The 23678-nt window shown below is 31.3% G+C and overlaps 1 protein-coding gene across 2 annotated transcripts in view; it reads right to left on the bottom strand.

Moving 5' to 3' along the window:
- The window catches only part of LOC129233633 (ATP-dependent RNA helicase DHX33-like), a 65853-nt gene that overhangs the window by 26275 nt on the left and 15900 nt on the right, over positions 1-23678 (bottom strand). For both annotated transcript variants that reach the window (XM_054867610.1, XM_054867618.1), the window contains exons 2-13: positions 21112-21162; positions 19966-20037; positions 19743-19796; positions 17722-17777; positions 16575-16698; positions 16271-16366; positions 14769-14854; positions 14474-14559; positions 12655-12737; positions 12481-12578; positions 6937-7035; positions 6365-6439 (exon numbers count right to left, since the gene is read on the bottom strand). In XM_054867610.1, coding sequence (XP_054723585.1) covers positions 6365-6439; positions 6937-7035; positions 12481-12578; positions 12655-12737; positions 14474-14559; positions 14769-14854; positions 16271-16366; positions 16575-16698; positions 17722-17777; positions 19743-19796; positions 19966-20037; positions 21112-21162 — 980 coding nt within the window. The remainder of the gene's footprint in view (positions 1-6364; positions 6440-6936; positions 7036-12480; positions 12579-12654; positions 12738-14473; positions 14560-14768; positions 14855-16270; positions 16367-16574; positions 16699-17721; positions 17778-19742; positions 19797-19965; positions 20038-21111; positions 21163-23678) is intronic.

Raw genomic sequence — 23678 nt, 5'->3', positions numbered from 1 at the left:
AATTAGAGTATGACACACTTAAAATGATATGCCAAAAGTCATGAAATAGCAACGTGCAAACTAATAGTCACATGACAGCAGCATTTACATAAGAAATGCACAAATGATGCATTTTGAGGACAATTGAGAAGACACTAGTTCGATTTTGGATGAAAATTGACCATTCAACATCTCTCAGTTCCTAGATTTTTTTCCAAAAAATAAATAAATAAATAAATAAAGTCAAAAACTGGTGCATTGAGATGCAAGGTTGGCAAAATGATCAATGCAAAAAAAGAGCTAAAATCTAAATAAATAAAGAGGCTTAGTGGGTCTTTTGTACAAATTATATGTTTAACAACAGACGTCATAAGTCATTAGTATTAAAGGCAGAAAATATTAGCCCTAAAGTGGCTGACTGCAGCTACTTGGAAACCAAAAACAGTGTTTTGTGCAAGGATTAGCAAATATGAACAAGCAAGCAGCAAGGCATCATATAACAGCCTGTGTGAATGTACTAACAGATCCTTGTGTAAGGTTAGTACAGGAAAAATTGACATTAATAGGATATATGTGAGATAGTTCTGCTCAAAAACAATGCCAAAAATACAAAAAAAAAAAAAAAAAAAAAAAAAGAAAGAAAGAAAGAAAGAGACAAAAGGACAAGAAAAGAAAGAAAATGACTACTTGAACTTGTCTACATTCATGAACAGCAAACCCATGACATCTGCAAACAATTGATTTTCAGAAAGAAAAACTGCATTTGAAAATTACTTTAACTAAAATGAATCTCAACCCCCTCTTCTTTACTTTTTATTATAAAATTATTAATTGAATTAATTTTATAATAATTATATTTTCTTATTAAGCAAAATATCACGCTTATAAAGTACAAATACTGTGAAAAAAGCAGAAAGTTCCCACTTTGTTTCAATGAATTAAACGAGTATTTTTTTAAATAACTTTATTTGAAACATGACAAGCATGCTGCATTTTCATTAATTTAGTTGATAACTTTAGACACAACAAATCACTTCATTAGAAGATCACTTCTTGTGGAGGTTTTTAAAATATGAATGATATGACAACAAAGCTGTTTTAAAAACTTTCTGGTCCCTTTATATCCCGACGGGGGGGGGGGGGGGGGGGGAGGGGGTAATTCAGTTGCACAAAATCCTCATATCATTCGTGCCCACTTCAGCACACATCAGTCTCATCTTCTGCTCTTAACATGTGTTTTACAACAACATCAATCACAGACCCCAAGTTTCATTCTGCTTCAGAGACTGGCATTGATAAGACAAACAGTAAAAACTTAAGAAAAGTAGGAACTTCATGCGTAATTTTAAAAAGGTGTTTTAAAGGTTGCATCACACTCTGAAACAATTTATGGATTCCATTGAACATCCACTCACTGAAAATCTGGTATTGGAATTATAGTAGTTTTTCTTAAGTCTACAGAAGAGTTCACAAAGGAAATACATTTAATATGTCATTGAAATTCTCTTTAGTGAACCCCTGTTTATTTGAGCTCCATTGATACAAATGTTGGCTTTTGGATAAACCAAAAAGTCATAGTTGAACAAAAGACTGCTCTTGTCAATAACTGAAAAAATGTTTGGAATATGATTAGAAATGAAAACAGTCAGAAAAAGCTGGAAAATTTCAGAAAAAAAGGAAAAAAAAAACGTTTTTTTTCCAAAGGGGTTTATTTCCGACCCGAAAAATTGAAAAATAGAATTCTTTCAACTTTTCAGGGTGCTTTAATTGAAATTTTCAGCAAAAAGTGATAAAATTAGAAGTTTCTCATACTTAAATTCTAATGCTATATCCTCCCCCTCCAACCCCCCCCCCCCCCTCCTCGTATGTTAAAATACTGTCGAACTTTGGATTATGCATATAGATCAAAAAACATTTAATAATTTTTGCATAAAAAGTGAAACTAATTTGGTTTTCTTCTTCATGAAACAAACCAACATAACTTTAATGACAAAACTATGTTTCTGCTGACTGCAAATCAAATGTACAGGCTGCGGCAAACAAAACTGGACGAGCAATTTTTTATGCAACTTTATTAAAAACGACGAACCACAAAAAATAAAAATATGAGAAGACCTTTAGCAATCAATAAATTTAATTAGTTTCAAACTTGCAGCCTTTTGCAGTAATATATAGGTGCAACTGCTTATTTAAATGTTCATCCAAGAGCCGCAAGTCTTTTACCTTTAATCAATACTATTCCCTATAAAGCAATTGGTTTAATTTATTTATTATTTATTTAAACCCCACCAATCACCACCGTACCAACCCCGGTGAGGGTTTAACTGGATGTGGTTACTGGGGGGAACAGAACAGATCACGAGCGACACTCGCTGGAACAATTTTGATAATTACAAAAACCAATAACAATAATAAAATAACAAACAATAAAAAGAACTAATATACAAGTGAAGAAGCTAAATAAGACTGGGATGGCTGGTAAATACAATGTAAACGGCAATTTTGAAAGTTTTTAGGCTGGATATTTAAAGTCATCTGCTTGAGATATGAGAAGCGACATTATTTTATGGATATTCTTGCTGTAACTGGATGAGATAGAATGTGTGAAATATTTTTGGAGAAAGAAAAGTTGGAATTGTAAGTGCAATGGATAGAGCTGGTTAGAGGACAGTTGAATATGTAATGTTCAGTAGTTCCAGGTTGACTGCATACACATAATGGTGAGCTAATTAACCTAAATCTGTGTAGATACGATGGAAATGGTCCATGTGCACTGAGAAATTGTACTTCTACTGGATGTTTGCAGCGTTGTTTTAGTTTTACTTTTGGCAGGAAATCATGAATTCTCCGACCAGTTTCTGCAGTGTCCCAGATTTCCTGCCAATTTTGAAGAAGTTCAGACCAGAGGAGATATTTGAGGAAAGATTTTGGCAGAGGAATTTTATAGACGAATGGATGTGTAAGAGTCATTGCAGCGGTTTTAGCTAAAAAGTCAGTTCATTCATTGCCGAAGTGTCCCATATGAGCTCTAATCCAGTTTAGTTTTATATTTCGGTTTTCTCTGCAGAGAGTTTGAATGTCTCTAACCAACTTTGAGGTATGCATCGGGTACATTATCGCTTTGAGAGAAGACATAGTATCTGAGAATATTGTAGTGCTTGAGATAATATTTTTTGATGCGATATAGTGTAAAGCGTGAAAAATGGAGAAAAGTTCAGCTTGAAAAACTGAATTATTTACAGTTAGTTTGGCTGACCAATCGTAGACAACCTGATTATTGGAGATGTGGGTGAATGCTGATGCTGTTCCATCACATATTTTTGAACCGTCCGTGAAAATTCCTGTATGAAGTATTGAAATATTAGGTTCTTCTAGACTAATATATATGGAATTCCACTCTAATTTTGGATGTTCTGTCCATTTTTGGCTGGCTTCTTCAAAGCTATTAGATGAGAAAGCATTATTTGGTGATATTTGAATTGTGGTTTTCCTGATAAATATATTTCCCAAAGCTAGTTTTCGATGAACTGTAAGAGCAGTTGGTGGAATACCCGCAAGAACATGCAAAGTGGTATGAGCTGATGTGTTATATGCTCCTAAGACAACAAGGAGGAAATGACATTGAATAGTTCCTAATTTCTTCATATCTTTCTGCTTCAAAAATTGACCCCATACTGCGACTCCATAAAGAATTGAAGGTTCTATTACTGTTTGGTATAGCAATCTGCGTAGTTGGATATTTGCTCCCCAAGATTTTCCAGAGATGCATTGCAGCTTACTCAGAAGAATTGATTTTTTTATGGATTTTTCCCAAGTGTGCTGAGCAGCTGAGCTTTTTATCCAGCCTGACTCTAAGATAATCAATTTCTTTGTGCCTTTTGATGAAATTGTCGCCAAGTTTTATGATGGGCTGTCAAACGTAGTTTCTAGGTCTAGAAAGAAATAGGGATTTTGTTTTCTCCGGACAAGCTCGTAACTGGTTTTCTTGGAGCCAAACATGCAGTCTTCTAAGTGCTTCATTGGCTGAGGACTTGAGTTCATTCCGAGTTGAGGGTGACACTACAAAGATGATGTCATCTGCAAATGCTTGTGCATGGACATTTACAGGCCATGAAATATCAAGTAGTGGTGCTAAAACAAGGTTCCAAAGTTCTGGGCCACTACAAGACCCTTGCGGACATCCTTTGGATGGGGTTGCGTTTACCAAAGTGGAACTTGAAAAGATTGTAATATTTCTTCCTGATAAAAAACTCTTGTATGATTTATAAACACCATTTTCACACTTTGAACGAAAGAGTTGCTGCAATATCGATGTCCATGTTATATTGTCAAAGGCTCCAATTACATCGATTGAAATTAATAGGGTCAGCCTGTCATTATTTATGCAGTTGAAGCAATTGGTTTAGAGAGTCCAAACTTTTGTGTAGTTTAGGGTAGAGCTTTAACTTTAAAATAAGCCATACAGTGTAATAAATAGGATTGAGGTCTAGCTAGTGGAGCGTCTCCTCTAAAGATGATATCATGTCAAAAACAATGCGCCTTGCACCAATCTTGTCTTTTTGGCCATATGAACTGTTGTGGAGTCAAATTGAAATGTTCAGTCTACATTGCTGCACTAAAGCGCTCTTAGGTTCACAGAAGTACAACAGCTTCTAAAATGTCGTTTTGGTACTCTTTTTAATTCGTTTTACGGCCCTAATCTACAAAAAAAAAAGAGATTTTTTGTTGTTTTTGCTGATTCCATCACACACCAAGCCTAACTTCAGATATTGGCGATGTTTAACATTTTCTAAGGTGCTTGGAGTGTCTACAGACAAAATCCTATTGTTTTGGGGGTTATGAGTTGCTTAAGTGGTAAATCAGTGAAACGTATCTCTTCCAGCAGGGATTTGCGGCCCGTCTCAAATGTTTCTGGCATTTTTGGAGTCATACAAATTTGTTCTCTTCAGTAAAATTCTGAACTTTTTGGAACTCGTAAAGCTTCTATTCGAGCTGTGTTTTTGTCCTTATTCGCACTGATCGGTCACAAATGTCCCGTCTCAAGAAAGACTTCTCTCGTTGAAACACAAGGACTTCATTGAACCGACTTTTGGATGACCTGATGGTTAACGAAAATGTTCACTGTTAATTTTTGTATGCTTCTTGGATATCAACTATCATTTCCAAGCCACTTGAAGTGGCATACTGATTCAAATATCGTTTTCCAAGGCCCAACAAGCATAGGAACTCTCGTTCTACTTGGTTAAAGAACTTTAAAATAGCAGGTATTTTGCTTAAAATACATAAACTAGGAGATATACTATAAATTATTTTCTAACAAAGTGGGGGACAAAAAAAAAATAAATAAATACTCATTAAAAATAAATTAGTTTATTTACAATCGATGATGCAAAAACAAAAAGACTGAGCAAGAAAAGCAGCAGATATATTGCATGTTTTTATAGAATCCGTCAAATGTTCCAGACTAACACTTTGATGCTTTAAAAGTACACAAGGACTATTTAATCAAAGAACAGATTTCTACTCAAAGAAATGTTTGTTAACAGATTAAAAAGAAAAATGTATATTTTTGGCAAGTAAAAATTGCTATATCTTTACTAATAATAAAGCAGAAAGTCTCTGTCTGGATGTCTGGATCTCTGTGATGCACATAGCGCCTAGACGGTTTGGCCGATTTTCATGAAATTTGGCAAAGTTAGTTTGTAACATGGGGGTGTGCACTTTGAAGCGATTTTTCGAAAATTCGATTTTGTTCTTTTTCTATTTCAATCTTAAGAACATTTTCTGGAGTAAAATTATCATAAGATGGACGAGTAAATTACAAAATTATCATGACGTGAAATGGGAGAGCGAATGAACATGTCCAATTGGCGAGAAATTCGTCATCCATTATTTGTAAATATACAGGCGAACCAAATGACCTTTTAATTTTCAACTACGGGCAAAGCCGTGCGGGTACCACTAGTCCTACATAAAGTTATAAATTTGTTTTCCAACCTATACAAACTCTTGAATTTGAAAAAGTGTAGTATAGTAATTATGTCAAGCATACATTGTAGCCTTAGAGCAACAGTCTGGTATTCAGTTGCAATAATTACAGTAAGATATCCTACTGTTGTTTCGAGGCAACAATATTCTTTGATACATTATTCCATCCCTTTTTTGCTCACATTATAAATTGTTCTATTTTATTCTATATTTTTTTTGTTCTCGGATTCAATAAGCCGAATTTTTGATTAACTTAATTTTTTTTTGCATTCCTGGCAACTTCAATGTATGAAAGTTTCACTGTACTGCTTGACACATAAATATAATTTGAACATCTTTCCATTTCATTTTATAATCAATTACTTTCAAATTTATATCATAAGTTCTACCAGCTTACCTAAGAATCTCAGGGACAGACTGATCTTGAAACATCTTGTGTTCATCAAGCGTATATAAACGATAACACATTCCACTAGGAAAAAAAGTAGATACTTAGCAAAGCACATGACATACAAATTTAACTTAAATTCAACTGAATTTAATTTTTATACTTTTATCATCAAAGTATAAATCTGAATTTAAATGGAAATTTGTATCTTTTGAATTAATATGAGAGCAGAAATTCAATCAAGTCAATTTATAACAGTACGATATAACAGAAGTTATATATAAATATTCATATATAAATCATTATTATGAAAATTTATATTATAAAAATAATAAATTGATCAATGAAATATCAAAAGGTGTTTTATTGTAACAAGCCTATTTTTGGGGGGGGGGGGGACAAGCCTTCCCTGATAATACAACCCAACTAAAGTACTAGAAATGGTTTTTTGCTTTCCCTATGAGGTGCAATTATTATTGATTTAACTCTAACGATGAAGAATAATGAACTTTTAGAGGTCCAGATCTCAAAATTGTATGTATTTTTTGTTTACAAAACAGGAACAAATGAAAATAACTCACTCAGATTCTCGTCCAGCTCTGCCAGCTCTTTGCTCAGCTTGTGCTTTCGATATCCTTTGAACTTTTAACACATCAAAGCCACATTGAGGATTATAAGACCTGAGAAAGAGTAAAATCCAGTGATAAAAACAGCCCAAAGTCAAAAAAGAGGAAAAATATTGTGCTGCTTAAAATTGATATTTTTTTTTTTTTAAATATTAGGCAAAATTATATATACGAGGGCAATTCGGAAAGTAACCTCCAAATTGCTGTAACACAGAGGAAAAACATTTATTTACATATCAAAGGTACAACTCTCCTTTATTTTTCAACGTAGTCGCCACCATTAATTAGGCACTTGTCGTACAGTTTTACCAATTTATCAATTCCATGTGCATAAAAAGCGGCCGCCTGCGATTTCAGCCACTGTGTCACTGCGCTTCATCAGCAAAATGCTGTCCCCCAAGCCACTTCTTCATTGCAGTGAACAGATGGTAATCAGAAGGAGCCAATTCTGGGCTACAATCTTCTACTCCATGATTCATCATGGATGTCTGTTCTTCCGTCCTTGAAAAAGCATACCCACTGACGCACTACACCTCCACTTATAATGTTTGGGCCGTATACGGAACACAATTCACGATTGATATCCGTTACTGACATTTTTCTGGCGAAAAGAAATCTTATCACTCCTCGCACCTCACATTTTGCGGGATTTTCTACGGCGGCACTCATTTTGTCACGCTATAACTAGCAAACACTTGGTCCTACAACACTCTCACTCTCCCACTGGAAGCTTACTGAATCACAGATTGCTCGTGCATTTGATTGAGGGCGCTCCAAACCCTACTTCCAGCACCACGGCACGCCTAAGCGGCGGTTACTTTCCAAATTGCCCTCGTATTTATATTATACTGTCTTTAAAATGTTAATGGATTTTTTTTTACTTAGTAGAAGTGATATATATTAATAAATAAAACAAGCTTGCATTTATTTAGGATCTTAACAGATAATTTAATTTCATTTATTATTTCCAATTTGCTGCAACCCACAAATTAGGTGAAATTACTTTACTTTGTATTGTGACGTCCAATGCTATAAACTCCCCATTTTATTAAACACTTAATACAAGCTGAATCATTAGACACCATATTTACAAAATGACATTATGATACTTAAACATTTACTGAAAAGATTTGGCTCCCTGTAGCACAATTTCATTAAAGATGTACTAATTTTAAAAAAATTAAACTTGCATAATTATGATTAAATGATGGATTACATAATAACAATTAAAACTTTAATTGTTTCTTCTGGACAATCTTTTTAGACAGTTACAATGGTCAGATTACCAACTAACTCTGTTTTCCTTTGGCAGATTTATATTATTTTGCCTTTAACTGCAATTCAGAACTTGAGTCCTCTTTCTTGAGCTATTCTTTCCAGTTCTTTCACTTGATTTTTCAAGTGAAGTTTGCAAAATTTCTGGTTTACCTAAGTTATCACTGGCAGATTTTTTACCAGTATAGGATTTACACAATTTAATTCTAAAATCATCTCATTTATAGTATCAGTAGAGCATTTGATTTATCTGTAGTTATTTTAATAGCTGCAGTACTTTTCTTAAAATTTTTAAGCAAGTGTTGATATCTTTGGAATTTTGCAGCATTTTTTGAAAGTAACTTTTTCTTTTTTTTTTTATTGTAATTCTTTCCCTTATTCCCTCTTTTACAGCCTAATTTTTCTTTCATTCTTTTGTATATAATTTTGCGGAGTTTCTAACATTTTTGAAAAGATCCCTTGTAGCACATGTTGTACGACAATATCGTAAAAATTACCAATACTATATCGCTACGTTATGGGATCACGATATACAACGATGGCTGATCGGCCACCGGTTATGACATTGATATGAAATATCGTAAACGACATTGTGACGACGACGTCAAGAATGTCATATCACTATTGTTTTGCCGATATTTTACCATATCATTTATGTGGCATTGTGCTGTCATCGTTAAGCGGACAGTTCTCATATCTCCCTATATCGCTTCACGTCGTCTTGCCAATAGAGTGACCAATGTACGCTGTCTTTCAAAGCCTAAAAACCGCGGAAATAATGAAAAAAATACAAAAGCAGACCATCGTAGATATGTGGAAGGTTTTCATCCCTGAAAATCTCAAGTCTATATATTATCCAGGGATGAGATTTTTCCGGCTTTTTCTGTTGACTTTCAAAACCTTTCCTCCTTTAATTGCCTCTTTCCGGCCCTATTTTTCTCAAAAATTGGAAAAATATGATTTTTTTAAATTTTTTGTCCCCGGTTTCTTATTTTTTAAAATTTTCCCCCCTCAAATCTTCATTCTCCATGATATCTGCCAAAAACGTATGTTTTGAAATCATGCCAACAATGTCAAACTTGTGCTGCATCAAAAGTTGCATGCCTTATTTGAGATTTCAATCTTTTTGCATCCTGCAAGTATTTCAATTACTTTTAATGATGGGTGGTTTTTTTACTGGTGGTTTTATATGCTACCTTATATCTTCTTTTTTTATTCATCATTTCAATAATATTTTTTTTCTTTAATTTATTTTACGAAAAATGCAAAAGTCAATCAAAAAATGTGGCTTAGCACCCACAGTCTAGAATTTTATTGAAACTTGGCATGGTTACTTTTTTTGTGTATTGAAGACAGCTAAAAAATATTCATAGTGAATCTCAAATGTTTTAGGCTTTGCAGCCTGTTAAAAGTTTTGAGATTTCATGATTAAATGAGGCAGCTGCAACTTGTTCTTTTGATTCCGAAATCATATTAAGAAGTTTTTAAAAACAAATTTTGAGTTACAATGGAAGGAAAAAGATAACCAATCGTTTATACATTTTTAATTCTTACTATGAAAAGTATGTTCTACCACATAAAGAAATTTTAGATTTTTCTCTCTGTTGTAAAATATTACTTTACATTAAAAACAGACCTAATTTTAAAATTTATGTTCTCACTTATTTAACACTATAAAAATGTTTTTAATGAAAATTTTTTATTTTTCTCTAAAAAATATGAAGAGTTGACACTATTGTCTGATGCAGCCAAAATTGACATCTTTCTCCCCCAACCCTTTGTTCAAGGACTCAGAGGTTAGAAATTGTTGCCACTTTTTCAAAATTTAGATTTATTTAGGAATAAACACTCTTGCAAAAAATGGTACAATGCAACAAATTCTACAAAATTGTTACTTATACTTAATTAATTACGTATTACCTTTAAAATGGTAAATAAGCCATTTTTTGTTGAATTTTCGAATATCATGGCTTCCAAGTTCTATTTTGATGCGGTTTTGGATATCAACCCTTTCACGATTTTTTTTTTGGCTATCATCATTTTTACGAAATTTTTTTCTATTGCCTGCTTTTTGCTCTCTGACCACTCTCATCCCTGTTCTGAGGGTGTACTCCCAGTAATCCATTTTGCACAATATGTGTATGTGATCATATACATATGGCCAGAAATTCTTGAGGTGTAACCCAAGGGTGATAGAGTTTCAGGTTTTCCAGGGAAATGAAAAAAACTGGAAAAAATTATTAAAGTTTTATATTTTTCTTATATTTTGAAAATTATTTTTAATGAACTATCACTGTGACGATTAATAACTACTTCTTACGTGCAGCTAAAAGGATCCCTTGCTAAAAATTGTAACTGTTAGTTAAACCATTTCATATAAGAAACGGCAGGAAATAAATTATTACCAGTTGTCTATCTTCTACTTCCCACTATCACCCCTAGGAAAATCAGGTTCTTCGTACTCCTGTCATATTCACTAGTTCTTTTGATTGAGTAAAGATAAGCAGATGATATTGTACTCCTTGCATATTTTCAAAAGGCATTGATTTACTAAGTGTTAAGAAATATCAAGAAATAAAGTTACTTGTGAGAAAATGTGGTTAGCATAAATATATTATTTTTTTCTTAAGGAAAAATTAATTAAAAATGCCATGATAGAATCTGAATTATAAATGAAATTTTTTGAAGCTTGATGATTAAATGTTATATGTCTAAGAAATGTTTGAGAGTATGTGATGTATATGGAGTGCACGCTACGGGAACCAGGGTTGGCAAGTTTCTGCCGAGGTGGTTAAAACCACTGGTAGAAACCGGTTAAAACCAGCATGGCAAAAACCACTTTCTGCCACATTTGACAGAAACTGGCAAAAACTCACAAAATGACAAAAAATTAATTATTGACAAACAATAGAAAATACATGGAGAAAATAATTAGGTGTTAACCAAAGCACACAACTTAATTGCAATATTATTTCAATTCAAAATCAAATGTTACATTGTTTGGATCCTGCAGTTGCTCCTTAGAAAATGTGGTTTCTAAAATCTAACCAGTTTCTCAATTAAATGTGCACAGATGAGAAATTTTAGAATAATCTTCGAACAGAAGAGCTAGCAGGCAATGCATCAAGGAACAAGCAATGTTCGTGAAACTTTCATATGTATTTTAACTGATCCACCATGTAGTAGTTGAGGTAATGGTAAAAATTTGACTGTAAAAATAAGTTTCAAGAAATGGGGCCAATTTGTTTTGCAAAGCTGTGATAATAGGTACAAAATCTAGCTTAGTATTGGCAAATAAATTCTGGCACTTTCTTCTTGAAGCACATGATAGTTTCAATCACAAGCAATTTAGATAAAGCATATAATAAAAGCAAATTACAATCAGTAATGCCTGTTTGATTCTCTATGTCACTCCTCTTTCCCAAGCTCCAATATGATTTTCGTCCTTTGTTAGATTAATCCAAATATTACGAGCATCTGCAATTGAAAAGCCTTTCCAAACTAAATCAAGGACACTAGCATAGGATTTTATTTTTTTAAATGATGAAATGAAGTTTAATTTTTTATTTTATTTAAACAAATATCATTTAGTATCTACTGGAGTTATTAAAGACTCTTTTAAGTTTTTGCCAGTTTCTGCCGGTTTTTACCGGTTATAACCAGTTTCTGCTACTGGCACGGCAAAAACTAGTTTCTGCCGGCAGAAAGCCAGCCCTGACGGGAACACGCTTGTAAATTAGATACTATTGAAAAATTCAATAAAAAAAAAAACAATAGCATTATGAAGAAGCAAAAAAAAAAAAGAATTAAAAATAGCATTATTATCAGAAAGGTGTAAAAGTGATTACTTTTGAATAGCAAAATAATGTGGCTACAAAACTTCCAAAGTTTAAATTTGGGCTTTAAAGAAAATATTGTACAAAATTTGTCAATTTTTTTTTCTTTTTGCAAGTGCAGTACACCATATATGATATTGATTTGCACCTATAATACATTAATAAACAAACTATTTTTGACCATAAAATAAAAAGCTATTCAGCTTTAAATTAAACTTTAAAAGATTATCTTAAATTTGATGCCAAAAAATTTAATGATGTGAATAACATGAATTAATTTGAACTTCAAACATGTCTGTTACGTCAAAATTTATCGTGCAAGTTCTGAAAACTACTTATTTTTTAAAAAACTAAATGAATATACGTTAGCATCAAACAAACCACTTACTTTACTTTTACCATGCCTGTATCCACCACAAATTTAATGCCACTGATTGTGACAGAAGTTTCTGCAATATTTGTTGAATAAATCACTTTTCTATAGCCCTAAAAATTGTAGGTAATGTCAGTACAGTTTCCAAAAAACAAACAAACACTTCAAAGCTTAATAAACTATACTTACAGCAGGAGCTTTGTCGAAACATGCATTTTGCAAAGCAGACGGAAGGGCTGCATATAATTTCCACACAGAAAGTTTTTTACAGCCTGTAATAGTAAAAAAATCACAGTACAAAATATTGAGTTATATTGTTTTTTAAATTATAACTTTAGATAAAGTAGTTTGACAATACCTTAATTCACTCACAGTTTCTTCATACAATTGATTGATACACTGACAAACCATATTAAGATTTTCCCTTAGCAACTACTCGTGGCACATATTTAAGCTTCAATATTAAGTCATTGATTTCAGTCATTCTTTTACAGAACATAGTTTATACACTTACATAGCTACATACTAAAGATCTTTTACAAATTCTTTGATTTATACAGCTGGTATGATCTGAAAACAAAAAAACTTTGTTTTGAAAGGTTTTTCTCAATGCCAGAAACCATTTTCCCAATGCCATGAATCTATTAATACTGCCATCAACTAAAGTATTTCACAATAAAAAATATTCTTTACATAATAAACAAGCCTTCTTGTAATAGTTGAAGCAAAAATAAATAATTTATGCCTTTAATATTCTGGAAATGGGGAGGGGGGATTTGAAGTCAAGAAACTTAAATAAAAATCAATAGTTTAATGCATACAAATCAAATTCAGCAAGATATGGCAGGTCATGGAGAAAAATGGAAAAATTTTAGTAATGTGAAACTAAGTTTTTTAAGGCTCCTAATAAGTAGTTATTAGGAGCCTTATTATAATATAAGTAATTATTAAGGCTCCTAATAAGAAGTTTTTTTAGTGAAATATTTGGCAAACTTTCACTTAACTAAGATGGTGAATGCAATACAAAAGGCTCTTATTATATCAGGTTTGTTGGGTCGAGGTGTCAGCAAAAAAGCGTAATATATCTAAAAGTACAAACAAACTGAAGTAGCACAAAATAATCATTCAATTAATGCACAAATTGATGATAGATGCACCAACAGAAACATTACTTAAATATTAAATTAGAACGATTTCCTTAATAAAAATAAATAAAAGTACTTTACCAAACACAACACACAACATGTTTTCAAAAAGTATTTCTACGGCGAAGGATGAAGTGAAAGCTGCAGCGTAAACTGCAGCTAATTTAGAGGCATGGAAAACATTCCAGTTTTGTTCATTGATTGGAAAAAAAAACCAACATACTTTTTAAGTTAGAGGGGTTATTGTAATAATCTGAAAAGGAAATTAGACCAAATTGTGCGTAATTATATACAGGGTTGGATACAGACTTCCATTTTAGGGAGGGGGCATGCTGAAGAATGACCCCCTCCCCCCTCCCCCAACGAACCCCTTACAAACGAACCTGCGGTTTTGAGTTAAAAAAAATTCTGAAGCTGCTTGGTTGTCAATAAAAAACACCAAACATACCAGAAATAATGCACCTAATGGAGCATAAATTTTAAATTAATTTCATAAACAATAAAAATAAGCAGATTTTCCAATTTTGATTTTTTAATTTTTTTAGAATTGAAAATATAATTACTACTTTAATTGTTTACATTTTATTCATAAAATGTTTGAACACAATGTGTTATGCATCATATTGTCGATGGTTTAGGGGGGAGGGTCAGTTTAAACAAATTCATAACTATATATTTTTGTGAAATGGTAGCAGAATAATCATTTATATCAAATTACCATCATAATTAAAATCAGTAATTTAGAAGGCTCCAAAATCATGAACCCAAATATTAACTAGATGATTGTTTTTCTTCTCTTTCTCTCCTACCCCCCCCCCCCCCCCCCCTTAAAATTTACACAAAATAAAAATTGATAAACAAACCAGCAGGTAAATGTAAAGCCAAATTCTCTGTTTCAGCAGCCAATGAATCAATTTCCTCTTGTCCAGTGCAGAAAACCAATATGTCTCTAAATAAAACAAACACATTTCATGAACAAAAAAATATAAATATAAACATTGCTAACAAATATTTCATGAAAAAGCTTCACTAATCAATAAAACCCAATTTGTTAAAAAATAGCTTTGAGATAGTTCCATAAAACTTTCCTTTAAAATGAACTTGTTAACAAAGATCAAAACACTTGGAATAAGAAATAATTAAAATGCAAAACTTTACCCATCATCCTCATTTTGGTGAATTTGAAAAACAGTAATAAGTGCAGAATGTTGATAATCTTCTTGCGTGTTCACAGAATTTAATATCTAAAAAAGAGAATTGTGATCAATCAAGAAAAATTATTGCTAATTATGCTAAAAGCAATTTTTTTAAAACTTCACAATGCTCAGGTAGAAAAGAAATAAGTTTCAACCAGTTTTTCAATGAAAAGTTAATAAGTACATTTCTGAAGATTTTGCAGTTTGGAAACAAATAACTTTATAAATATCATGGGGGAAATTAAAAGGAAGAACAACTAAATTTGATAACATCCATTCTTGAAAAACACTGCTGTACAATACCTGTTGTTTGCAAGACATAATTTGAATTTATTCAGATGCAAATATTTTTGAGAAGAATCAGTATTACCATTCAAAACTTTTGTAAAAAGCCCTTTCAAGAATTTTCTAAAAAAACACATTAGAAACATTTTGCCATATATATACATTAATGAAAAACGGGCTCCTTCAGTTACAGGAAAAAAAGAAAAAACAGAAGAAAGGTCTTTAAACATAATAGCTTTCCATTTTAAAAATGTCAATTGCATTATTATTCTAATACAGTAGAATACTTTTATAATGCCGACCTATAGAACACAATTCTCTATAAACCGCACAACTTTTCAAAAGTAAACAAAAGGTTTTGAAGTTTAAAAAATCTGTCTATTTTGCTTTGCAAAGATAAAAATTGCAAGGCAAATTAAATTTTGAAACAGTTTTACATCTTTCTATCTTAATTCAAAGATTTTAAATGAAAATTAGTATTCACAGTTAACAGACAACACCAGATGGCTCTCGAAAATGCAGCTGCAATGCAAACCATGAAACCAGCAGAAGTGCAAGATAATTCAATTTCTTTCAATTGTGAAAAAATTTATTTGTGAATGGCTAAGTGTAATATTAATGCTTCTATACTCATAGCAAATAAAACATTCTGAAGTTCTAATATATAGATATATCTTGAATATTAGTTTCAAAATTTGTGAAATGATCTATGTAATGCAAAAACCTGTACAACACAAAAGCTCTGGTCCCAAGGAGTGCGTTATAATGGTCTTCTACTGTATTATTCTTTCAACTGGTTACAAATCCTGACTTCAATACAGCATTTTCACGATTGGAGAGACCGGAGAAAAGTCCCAAAATAGGATTTTGAGTCAACTATAGTTGGGGCAAACCTAACCTATAAGCTTTGTGAAGGCTATGTAGATCCTAATAACAGCATTATGGTACTGCCAGGTTAGGTTTGCCCCAACTATAGTGAAAAAAAACTGATCATTTTTAAAACCTTCCAAATTAATATTACTCATAAATCTGTTTCCTAGAAAATTTTTCTTTTACATTTTAACTGACTGTACATTTATTTTATGCTGCCGTTATTTATGATATTTTAATGCTATATTCTTTTATTTTTGTTGAGACAGGTAAATTAAAAATGTGGAAATGTATTCAAATTTAATGTACCTTAATGCTGAATTCTCGACCTTTCACAAAATATGCAGGAGCTTCAAAGTACTCAGCGAATCGGTGATAATCAAGAGTAGCAGACATGACAATAATCTGTAAAAAGAAATCATGCATAAATAATAGAAGTTTATGTAATTAAAAATTGTCATGTACTTTTTTGACAAGAAATAGAATAATATTGCTTCATTTTCAAATGTTAAGAACAGAAACATCTGTTACACTAAAGTTGTAAGATGGATAACTTTTAATCTAGTTTAGTGCAGTCTAGTGCAAAAATAAAAACTGTGTATTATGCACTTACTTTTAGGGGTAAAAGACCGCTTTGGTTTGATGACCTTAACTTTTGAGCCGTTTTTACAATCCCCGAAAGAATGTCATTACACAATGTCCTTTCATGAGCTTCATCTAAGATTATTACACTGTATCTAATAAAAAAAAAGAACATTAGATATTTGAACATAAAAATATGTAAAAATATTTACAGAAAAATAATTTAATTAGTACGAAGTAAAATTGAAGAGTTTGTTCCCACATGGCGTGAAGTCAACTTTTTTCACTTTTGAAAAATATAATTTTACTATGTAAGGTTTTGAATGTCAAAAAAAGATAATTTCCCCCAGTAATTCATAAATGACAATAGTGCTATATTTATTGATATTATATATTGAAAATCCTGACTGTATAGTTACTTAGGCAAAAAAAAGAAAGAAAAATGACTTAACCCCTTCTGGAACAAAATGACACAACTAAGCCATTTCGGCACGAAAATAATGAAAAGAAAGAAAAATGACTGATTATCATTTGAAAGTAGTTGCAGTGAATTAAACTGGTAAAATCAAAAACTGACAAATATTAACAAAGCTAGAAAATCGCCCGTCAAGGTATGATGAGTGAAAGTTACTTCTACATTTCAACGAAGCCATTGCCTGTTCGGTGATATTTTGATAGTTGAAGTTGCAACCCTAACCCCAGTGGATTAACCTTAAACTCCAGTAGGTAACGTTCATTGTTGATCATTTTTTCATTTCTTCATTCCCCTGAAATGACACAGTCTTACCAGTAAAACAGTTAAGTGACCGGATTGAGTTCAGCCTTGTCACAATAAAGGCTTTCCCTGAATGTTAAATATTACCAAAACACATTATCAAATTATCATGCTGTGGCGCAAGTTTCATTGTTGAAACTTGCTGGTTACTCGATCATTGGCTGTTATGTATATGAGGATTTGTAACAATATTATTATTGGAGCAATTATTTGTGATTGTGTGTAGACAAACAATTGCTGTGGATTGATACTACAAAAAAAAAAAAAAAAAAAGATAGCCAGCAAAAGTGGGAAAATATCTATGGACACATGCACACATGCAAAAACGTGACAACACAAATGAAATTTGCAACATATAATTACAAATAGAAAAAGTAATTTTTGATGAAAATGATCTACTTACTTAGATAATTTTGCATCACTGATAGATTCCCTTAGCAGCATACCATCGGTTAAATACTAGAAATGAATCAAAATTGTATGTTTTACGAAAACGAAAAACATGATGCTATAAAAGTTATCAAAGAAAACTACTAATGAAAACTAGTAGGTGTTTAACATGAAGAGAAATTAATACAATAAAGTAAATGGTAATGATTATAATACACAATTTTTTCAGTATTAGAAAAAAAAGGTCGATAGTCATGTTTTATGACAAAAAATTTTGACTGGATGCCTAGATTTCCAACCCTTAGCGACAAATTTGATGTCTAAAATTTTGGATCACATTGAAGCTTTTTCTTTCCGACTCTTTGTGATTAAAACCCATGATTGGCCCAAAGGCTGAATTTATAAATGTAATTTTCCAATGCAAATAGTTTTGTTTTCAAAAATCATTTTCTATTGCATATTTTTCAAATATGCTATGGGCAGTGTGTAGGGAACAATATAGAACATATCAGCATTTTGTTTAATAAAAAAAAATTACATTGGATACATATATATATGATTCATTAAAAATAGCATTAAGGTTGTTTGTTTTGATGCTTAGAAAATTATATTTAGGCTAGTGCCATTATGAAGCCTAGATTTAAATTTTTATAAATATTTGTAATATTTATAAATAATATACAATCTTTAAAAACCCAAATATTCATTTATTTATTTTTGTTCCCCCCCCCCCCCGGCTTTTTTTTTTTTTTTTGAGTGTGTGTGTGTGTTCATGGCATCAACTTGGACAAATTTTATAAATTCTCTAATTGATCTGCATAATTATTAAATAACTCACTTACAATTATTGTATTATTCATGTGAAAATTTAAAAAGATGTTATAAAATTACTCCAATTAATTTGCAAATATAATTCAATTTTTTGTACTTTTAATGTGCAAGTTATTATCCTTTTGCATTAATTAATTTGGAATAATTAATTATTATTATTATAATTAACAGCTTTTCTTCGACAGTTCAAAACTCTTCCTAATGAATACATTGGTTACTGCGAATTTAGTTCAAGCATTGAAACACTTTTTTGAATTTTTATGCAGGAATATGCATTAAAAAGTTTGATCTTGCAAAACATATATTCAAAATTACTCAGTACACCCTGAATTAATCAAACGTAAGAGAGGTCTTTTCTGCAAGTGCATTTTTCTCAGAAAAACAGTACAAAAAAATAAGTAAGATGGTGAATTCCAGAGGTAACAGAAGGACAGTTTTAGCAAAAAACCGATGTATTTCTGTATGAGAGCATATCAAAATGCACATTTTTTCAAAAACTGATGCATAGACCAGACTTAGATAACATGAAAAGCTTTCTACGAACACAAATCCTAGCTGGAAAATTTTCTGCAGTGTAAATATTTTGCCTAACTCACCCTTGAATAAAGAATTGAATTTATATTCAAATATGAAAGAGGCCAAAAAAAAAAAAAAGAGCTTTAAATTATTTAATTTTTTTTTTTACAATTACATATAGTTTGCTTTTTTCACCAACTGAAACCAACCAAAACCATTTTTTTTCTCACACATGTGCTTTAAAAGTCTTTTGGAAAAAGGCTTCAACAGAAATAAACTGTTTCTTTTTTTAAAAAATCCCTTAATATATTTTTTTTAATTAACGTTAGCAGTTTGAAAAAAATTTCTGCAGAGCCAAATATTTTCTGCGAACGCATCCCTTGCATAACTTGGAATTCGACTGTATTGCAATTACAGTATGTAACAAAAGAGATTTTTTGCCCTGTAAAAACACAAAGAGAAAACTTGATTTTGCCCTTGATTTTCTGAAAGTCAGCAAACTATGAGGGAAAAACAGGTTAAGATTCAAGAAATTCATTTATTTCTGAAGAGAATGGTATATGGCAAGTGACAGAATAATAATTTTTAAAATTCAAGTGTCATGTCCCCATTTTCCTGGAATTCACCAGATACAAAATTTTTAAACAAACTATAAATAATTATTTCTTATGATGATTCTTTAACTACCTTTATTTTAGTAGCACTAGAAGTAACATCCTCAAACCTCACTGAATAGCCAACCTATCAATAAAGAAGAACAATATTTTAAGAATGCAGGTTTACAAATTCATCACAAAAAAAAAAAAAATTGAAATGTATCAGATGATAAGTTAAATAAAATGCATTATTCAATATTAATAAGGGTAGTAAATTCTATCTAAGACATAGCACAACCAAAGCTACAACATACCTTTCCTCCAAGTTCAGTTCTTACTTCTTTAGCAACTCTAGTTGCAATAGTCACCGCAGCAACTCTTCGGGGCTAGCAATAGAGATGGAAATGTGTTCTAAATTAATCAAACAATAGAAAATAATAATATGAAAAAATTATTTAGTTAAAAGAATCAATGAACATTTACTCATTTAATGGTTTTCAAATATTATGTTCCCCAGAGTACTGTGTCCCCCCCCCCCCCCCAGAAAAATATTTTGCATAGTTTCCAAAAATGTGCAAACACCCTTTTTAGATTATGTAGCACAAATTTCCAACTTTTTTTTCTTTAATATATGTTTTAAACTAAAAATGAATCTATCTTTATGAGATCTGTAGCTCTTTAGACAAGTGAAATTATTTAAAAAAAGAAAAACTTATTAAATGCCTAGTTCTTTTTTATTGTACATTAATAAAAACATTTGAATTTTTTGCATAGAGCATTAATAAGACAAAAAATTTATTTAACAGCATTATATGATGCCTAATGATTTTATGTTTGTCCAAATATGATTTCAGTGGTAACACTTTAAATAAATTTTAAACTTTGGTAAAGATGCGGCAACTTTTCAATAAAATGGGAAATAATATAATTTTAGGATGAAAGTGACTACAAAATTACATGCCCCCACCGGGTTTGTAAATATAAAGGTACAAGAATAATGTCTGATCGAAATTTTTACATGTCTTGGCATGTCAGGCAATAATAATTTTCGAGCCTTGTTTTCCTCTACATAAATATTATATCTTCCAAGGGTAGGGGAAATAACAATATTATACTTGGAAAATGTCAAGTAGAATTGAGATGAGATGAGCTTATGAATGAAAAAACATCCAATAAAAATCAACTTCCAGCTGGGACTGTTTGGCAATATTTTGAAAATTTCCATGTTTAGAATATGATTTGTAGTTCAGCCACAGCATCGCTGACCTTAGGCAAAGTTTCCTTAGCATATCATGTTAAGCCTTTTGTGAAATTTCTCAATCTTATCATGAACTTTCTAGACTCAGTTTTTCAAGACTCTACTGCACTCTGATGTTAAGATCAAGGAATAGGAAAAGTTTTGTGGGGTAAAAGCAAAATTTCTCTTAATTTTAAAAGGTAAGTAATATAAAAATGGGTACCTGAGTGATTCCAATGCATTTATTTTTTGCAAATCCACCATCCAGAAGATACTGAAAGAGAGAAAATTAAGGTCAGATACCAAAGATGTTACATTTATCCACTACAGTAGACATTCATTATAATACTAACCTAAATGTATAATCTACTGCATTATTTTAGTTATGTTTAAAAAATACTGGAGTAGCTTCTTACAAATTACATTTCCTATCAAAAGGCAATCAAGAAACTAACAAAATAATTAATGCTTGTTGAAAAGGTTTTGGAAATACTTTAAGGCTGCAATAAATAAGTAAGCCAGCTAAACATATAAATTTACAGAAGTTTTCTGCACAGCATACATTTTGCTTTCAAAATAACATACAGCTCAGCTAATATATTTTAATTGGTAATTTATTTTCTATAAGCAAATTCAAGACTTCAACTTGGTATTTGGTAATTCTGGCAGCATTTGATAATCGATTTTTATGCCCTTTTGGGCAGCTACTTGTAAAAGTGATTCTTTTTCAACTAATGTTAAAAATTTTAGGATATTGCAATTAAAATTTTGCAAAACAGGTTAATATTGTGACTTTAAAACAAATTTAAAAGTATTTCTGCATAATTACAGGGTCCTTAATAAAAGTATAAAGTTAAAATTTTTGATGGTAAGCTTTGAAATATAAAATTTAGAATAAATTTTGACTTGATGGGGAAAAAATATAAAGTTCATCATGAACTTGCCATAACAAAAATAAATAAGAAATGAGCATCAAAAGCATTATATCCCACCCGTTGCAGGAAAGTATTAGATATTTCTATAGGATAAATATAAATACAGTAAAAGCCTGATTATACTTAAGCGGATCATCCATGAGGTAATTAACAATCAGGAACAAGTATTTTTGCAGTAAAAAGCAAATACCAAGGGCTGTTGTTTTGTCGAAAAAATGTAAATTTAAACTCGGTTGTTTTTGTTTTATTTATATTTATTGTGCTTTCTTCATTATATATACTTTTGTTCTTTATTGATATTAAGTTCTGTTGCACAAAAATACAAAACACTTTTTCTGTACTGTAGATATATTTTCACTGTTTGAAGTAAAGTATTGTATATCATCCATATACAGCTAAATTTTTGAGGAAGGACAATGAGGAACCTGCATGCAATTTTTTAATGAAAATTCAGGCCCATTTTATGACGATGGACACCAATTTTAGTTCAATCGGGTTGCTAGTTATTTTTTAATTAATTCTTAAAACCTCCCACTTAGCCCCGCCCCCTTAGTTTCCCCATCTCTGCTGATTTCAAGATTCATTCCCGCTCCCATCTCTTTCTGGTACTGAATGCACATGAGAACATCGTTAGAAAGGGCGCCCATATGCAAAATTTTAAGGGGGGCTCAAAAATTTTACCCATGGTTTAGCAGAATGTTTTTCCCATGGAAAGCGATTTTAGTACATATTAGAGACATTAAAATTTGACATTTTAAATAACTTATTCATTAATGGCTGGAAAAGAAATTTTTATACATTTTTGCAAAGAAAAAAAGCATTAAAAGCAAGAAAGGTCTCATATCCAAGGGGGGGATTGAGCCCCCCTATATGGGCGCCCTTGATCGTTAGGATTCCCAAGATGACTCCAAGCACAAACTGTTGAACTGCAAGTACTATATTGTATTTCATAGCAAATGTTCAACATCTACCACAGAAAATGAAATATTTTTAGTACACCAAAATAGAAGACGAGAATGGTGAATGTCATCAGCATGATAAAAAAAAAGAGAGAGAGAAAACTAAACTGTTTTTCACTCTTCTGTTGCAAAAATGATTTTATAGCAGCGAACATAGTTGTGTGTTAATTGTATAAAATTGTTTTGCTTTTTATAAAAGCTATCCCTAATCTCTCTCTCTCTCTCTCACTCCTCTTTCTTTTTTTTATCCTTTGAATTGAAATGATTTTACATTCTTTGAGGGCGGATTGTTATTTTTTATGTATTGATTTATTTTATTTTGTTTTGCGTAAACTTCTGCATTAAAACAGTTATTGAAATCAACAATCTAGATTTGAATTTTGAGTAATTTTGAAGAGTAAAAGTCTAAAAGAAAATGAAGGTGCTTTGAATTATTTGAATCTCTAGTCAGCAAAAATTCATGAACAAAAATAATAATAAATAAATAAAATAGTTTAGAAAAAAAAAAACAATAAAATGTGAGGAAGAAACATGTTGAAGAAATAATAAATTCTCAAACATTTTAAATTTAAAATCGCATTTACATCTTACTATAAAACATGTTGAAAAATGTGCAAAATTTGAAAGTAGTTACAATTAAGATTAATATAGTTTTCGCTATTAATTTGTATTACTTTGCTCTGCTCTAACTTCTGTGTCCAAAACCCAGGCCGTACGAAAACGTGACGCCCCCCCCCCCTATACGAACAGAGAAATTAAGCTGATTGTAACTTCAATGCACAATAGATGAAAGTATTTGTAATTTAATTAGTAATGAATAAAACAATCTGAATTATATAAGTAGTAAATATTAAAAAGCTAGTAAATGGAACTTTTATTTGCATTTATTAAGTGTT

The sequence above is a fragment of the Uloborus diversus genome, chromosome 1 (assembly GCF_026930045.1).
Source record: "Uloborus diversus isolate 005 chromosome 1, Udiv.v.3.1, whole genome shotgun sequence".
Taxonomy (NCBI): Eukaryota; Metazoa; Arthropoda; class Arachnida; order Araneae; family Uloboridae; genus Uloborus; species Uloborus diversus.
Note: the sequence above shows the minus strand (reverse complement) of the source record. Positions and strands in the feature narration are given on the sequence as shown.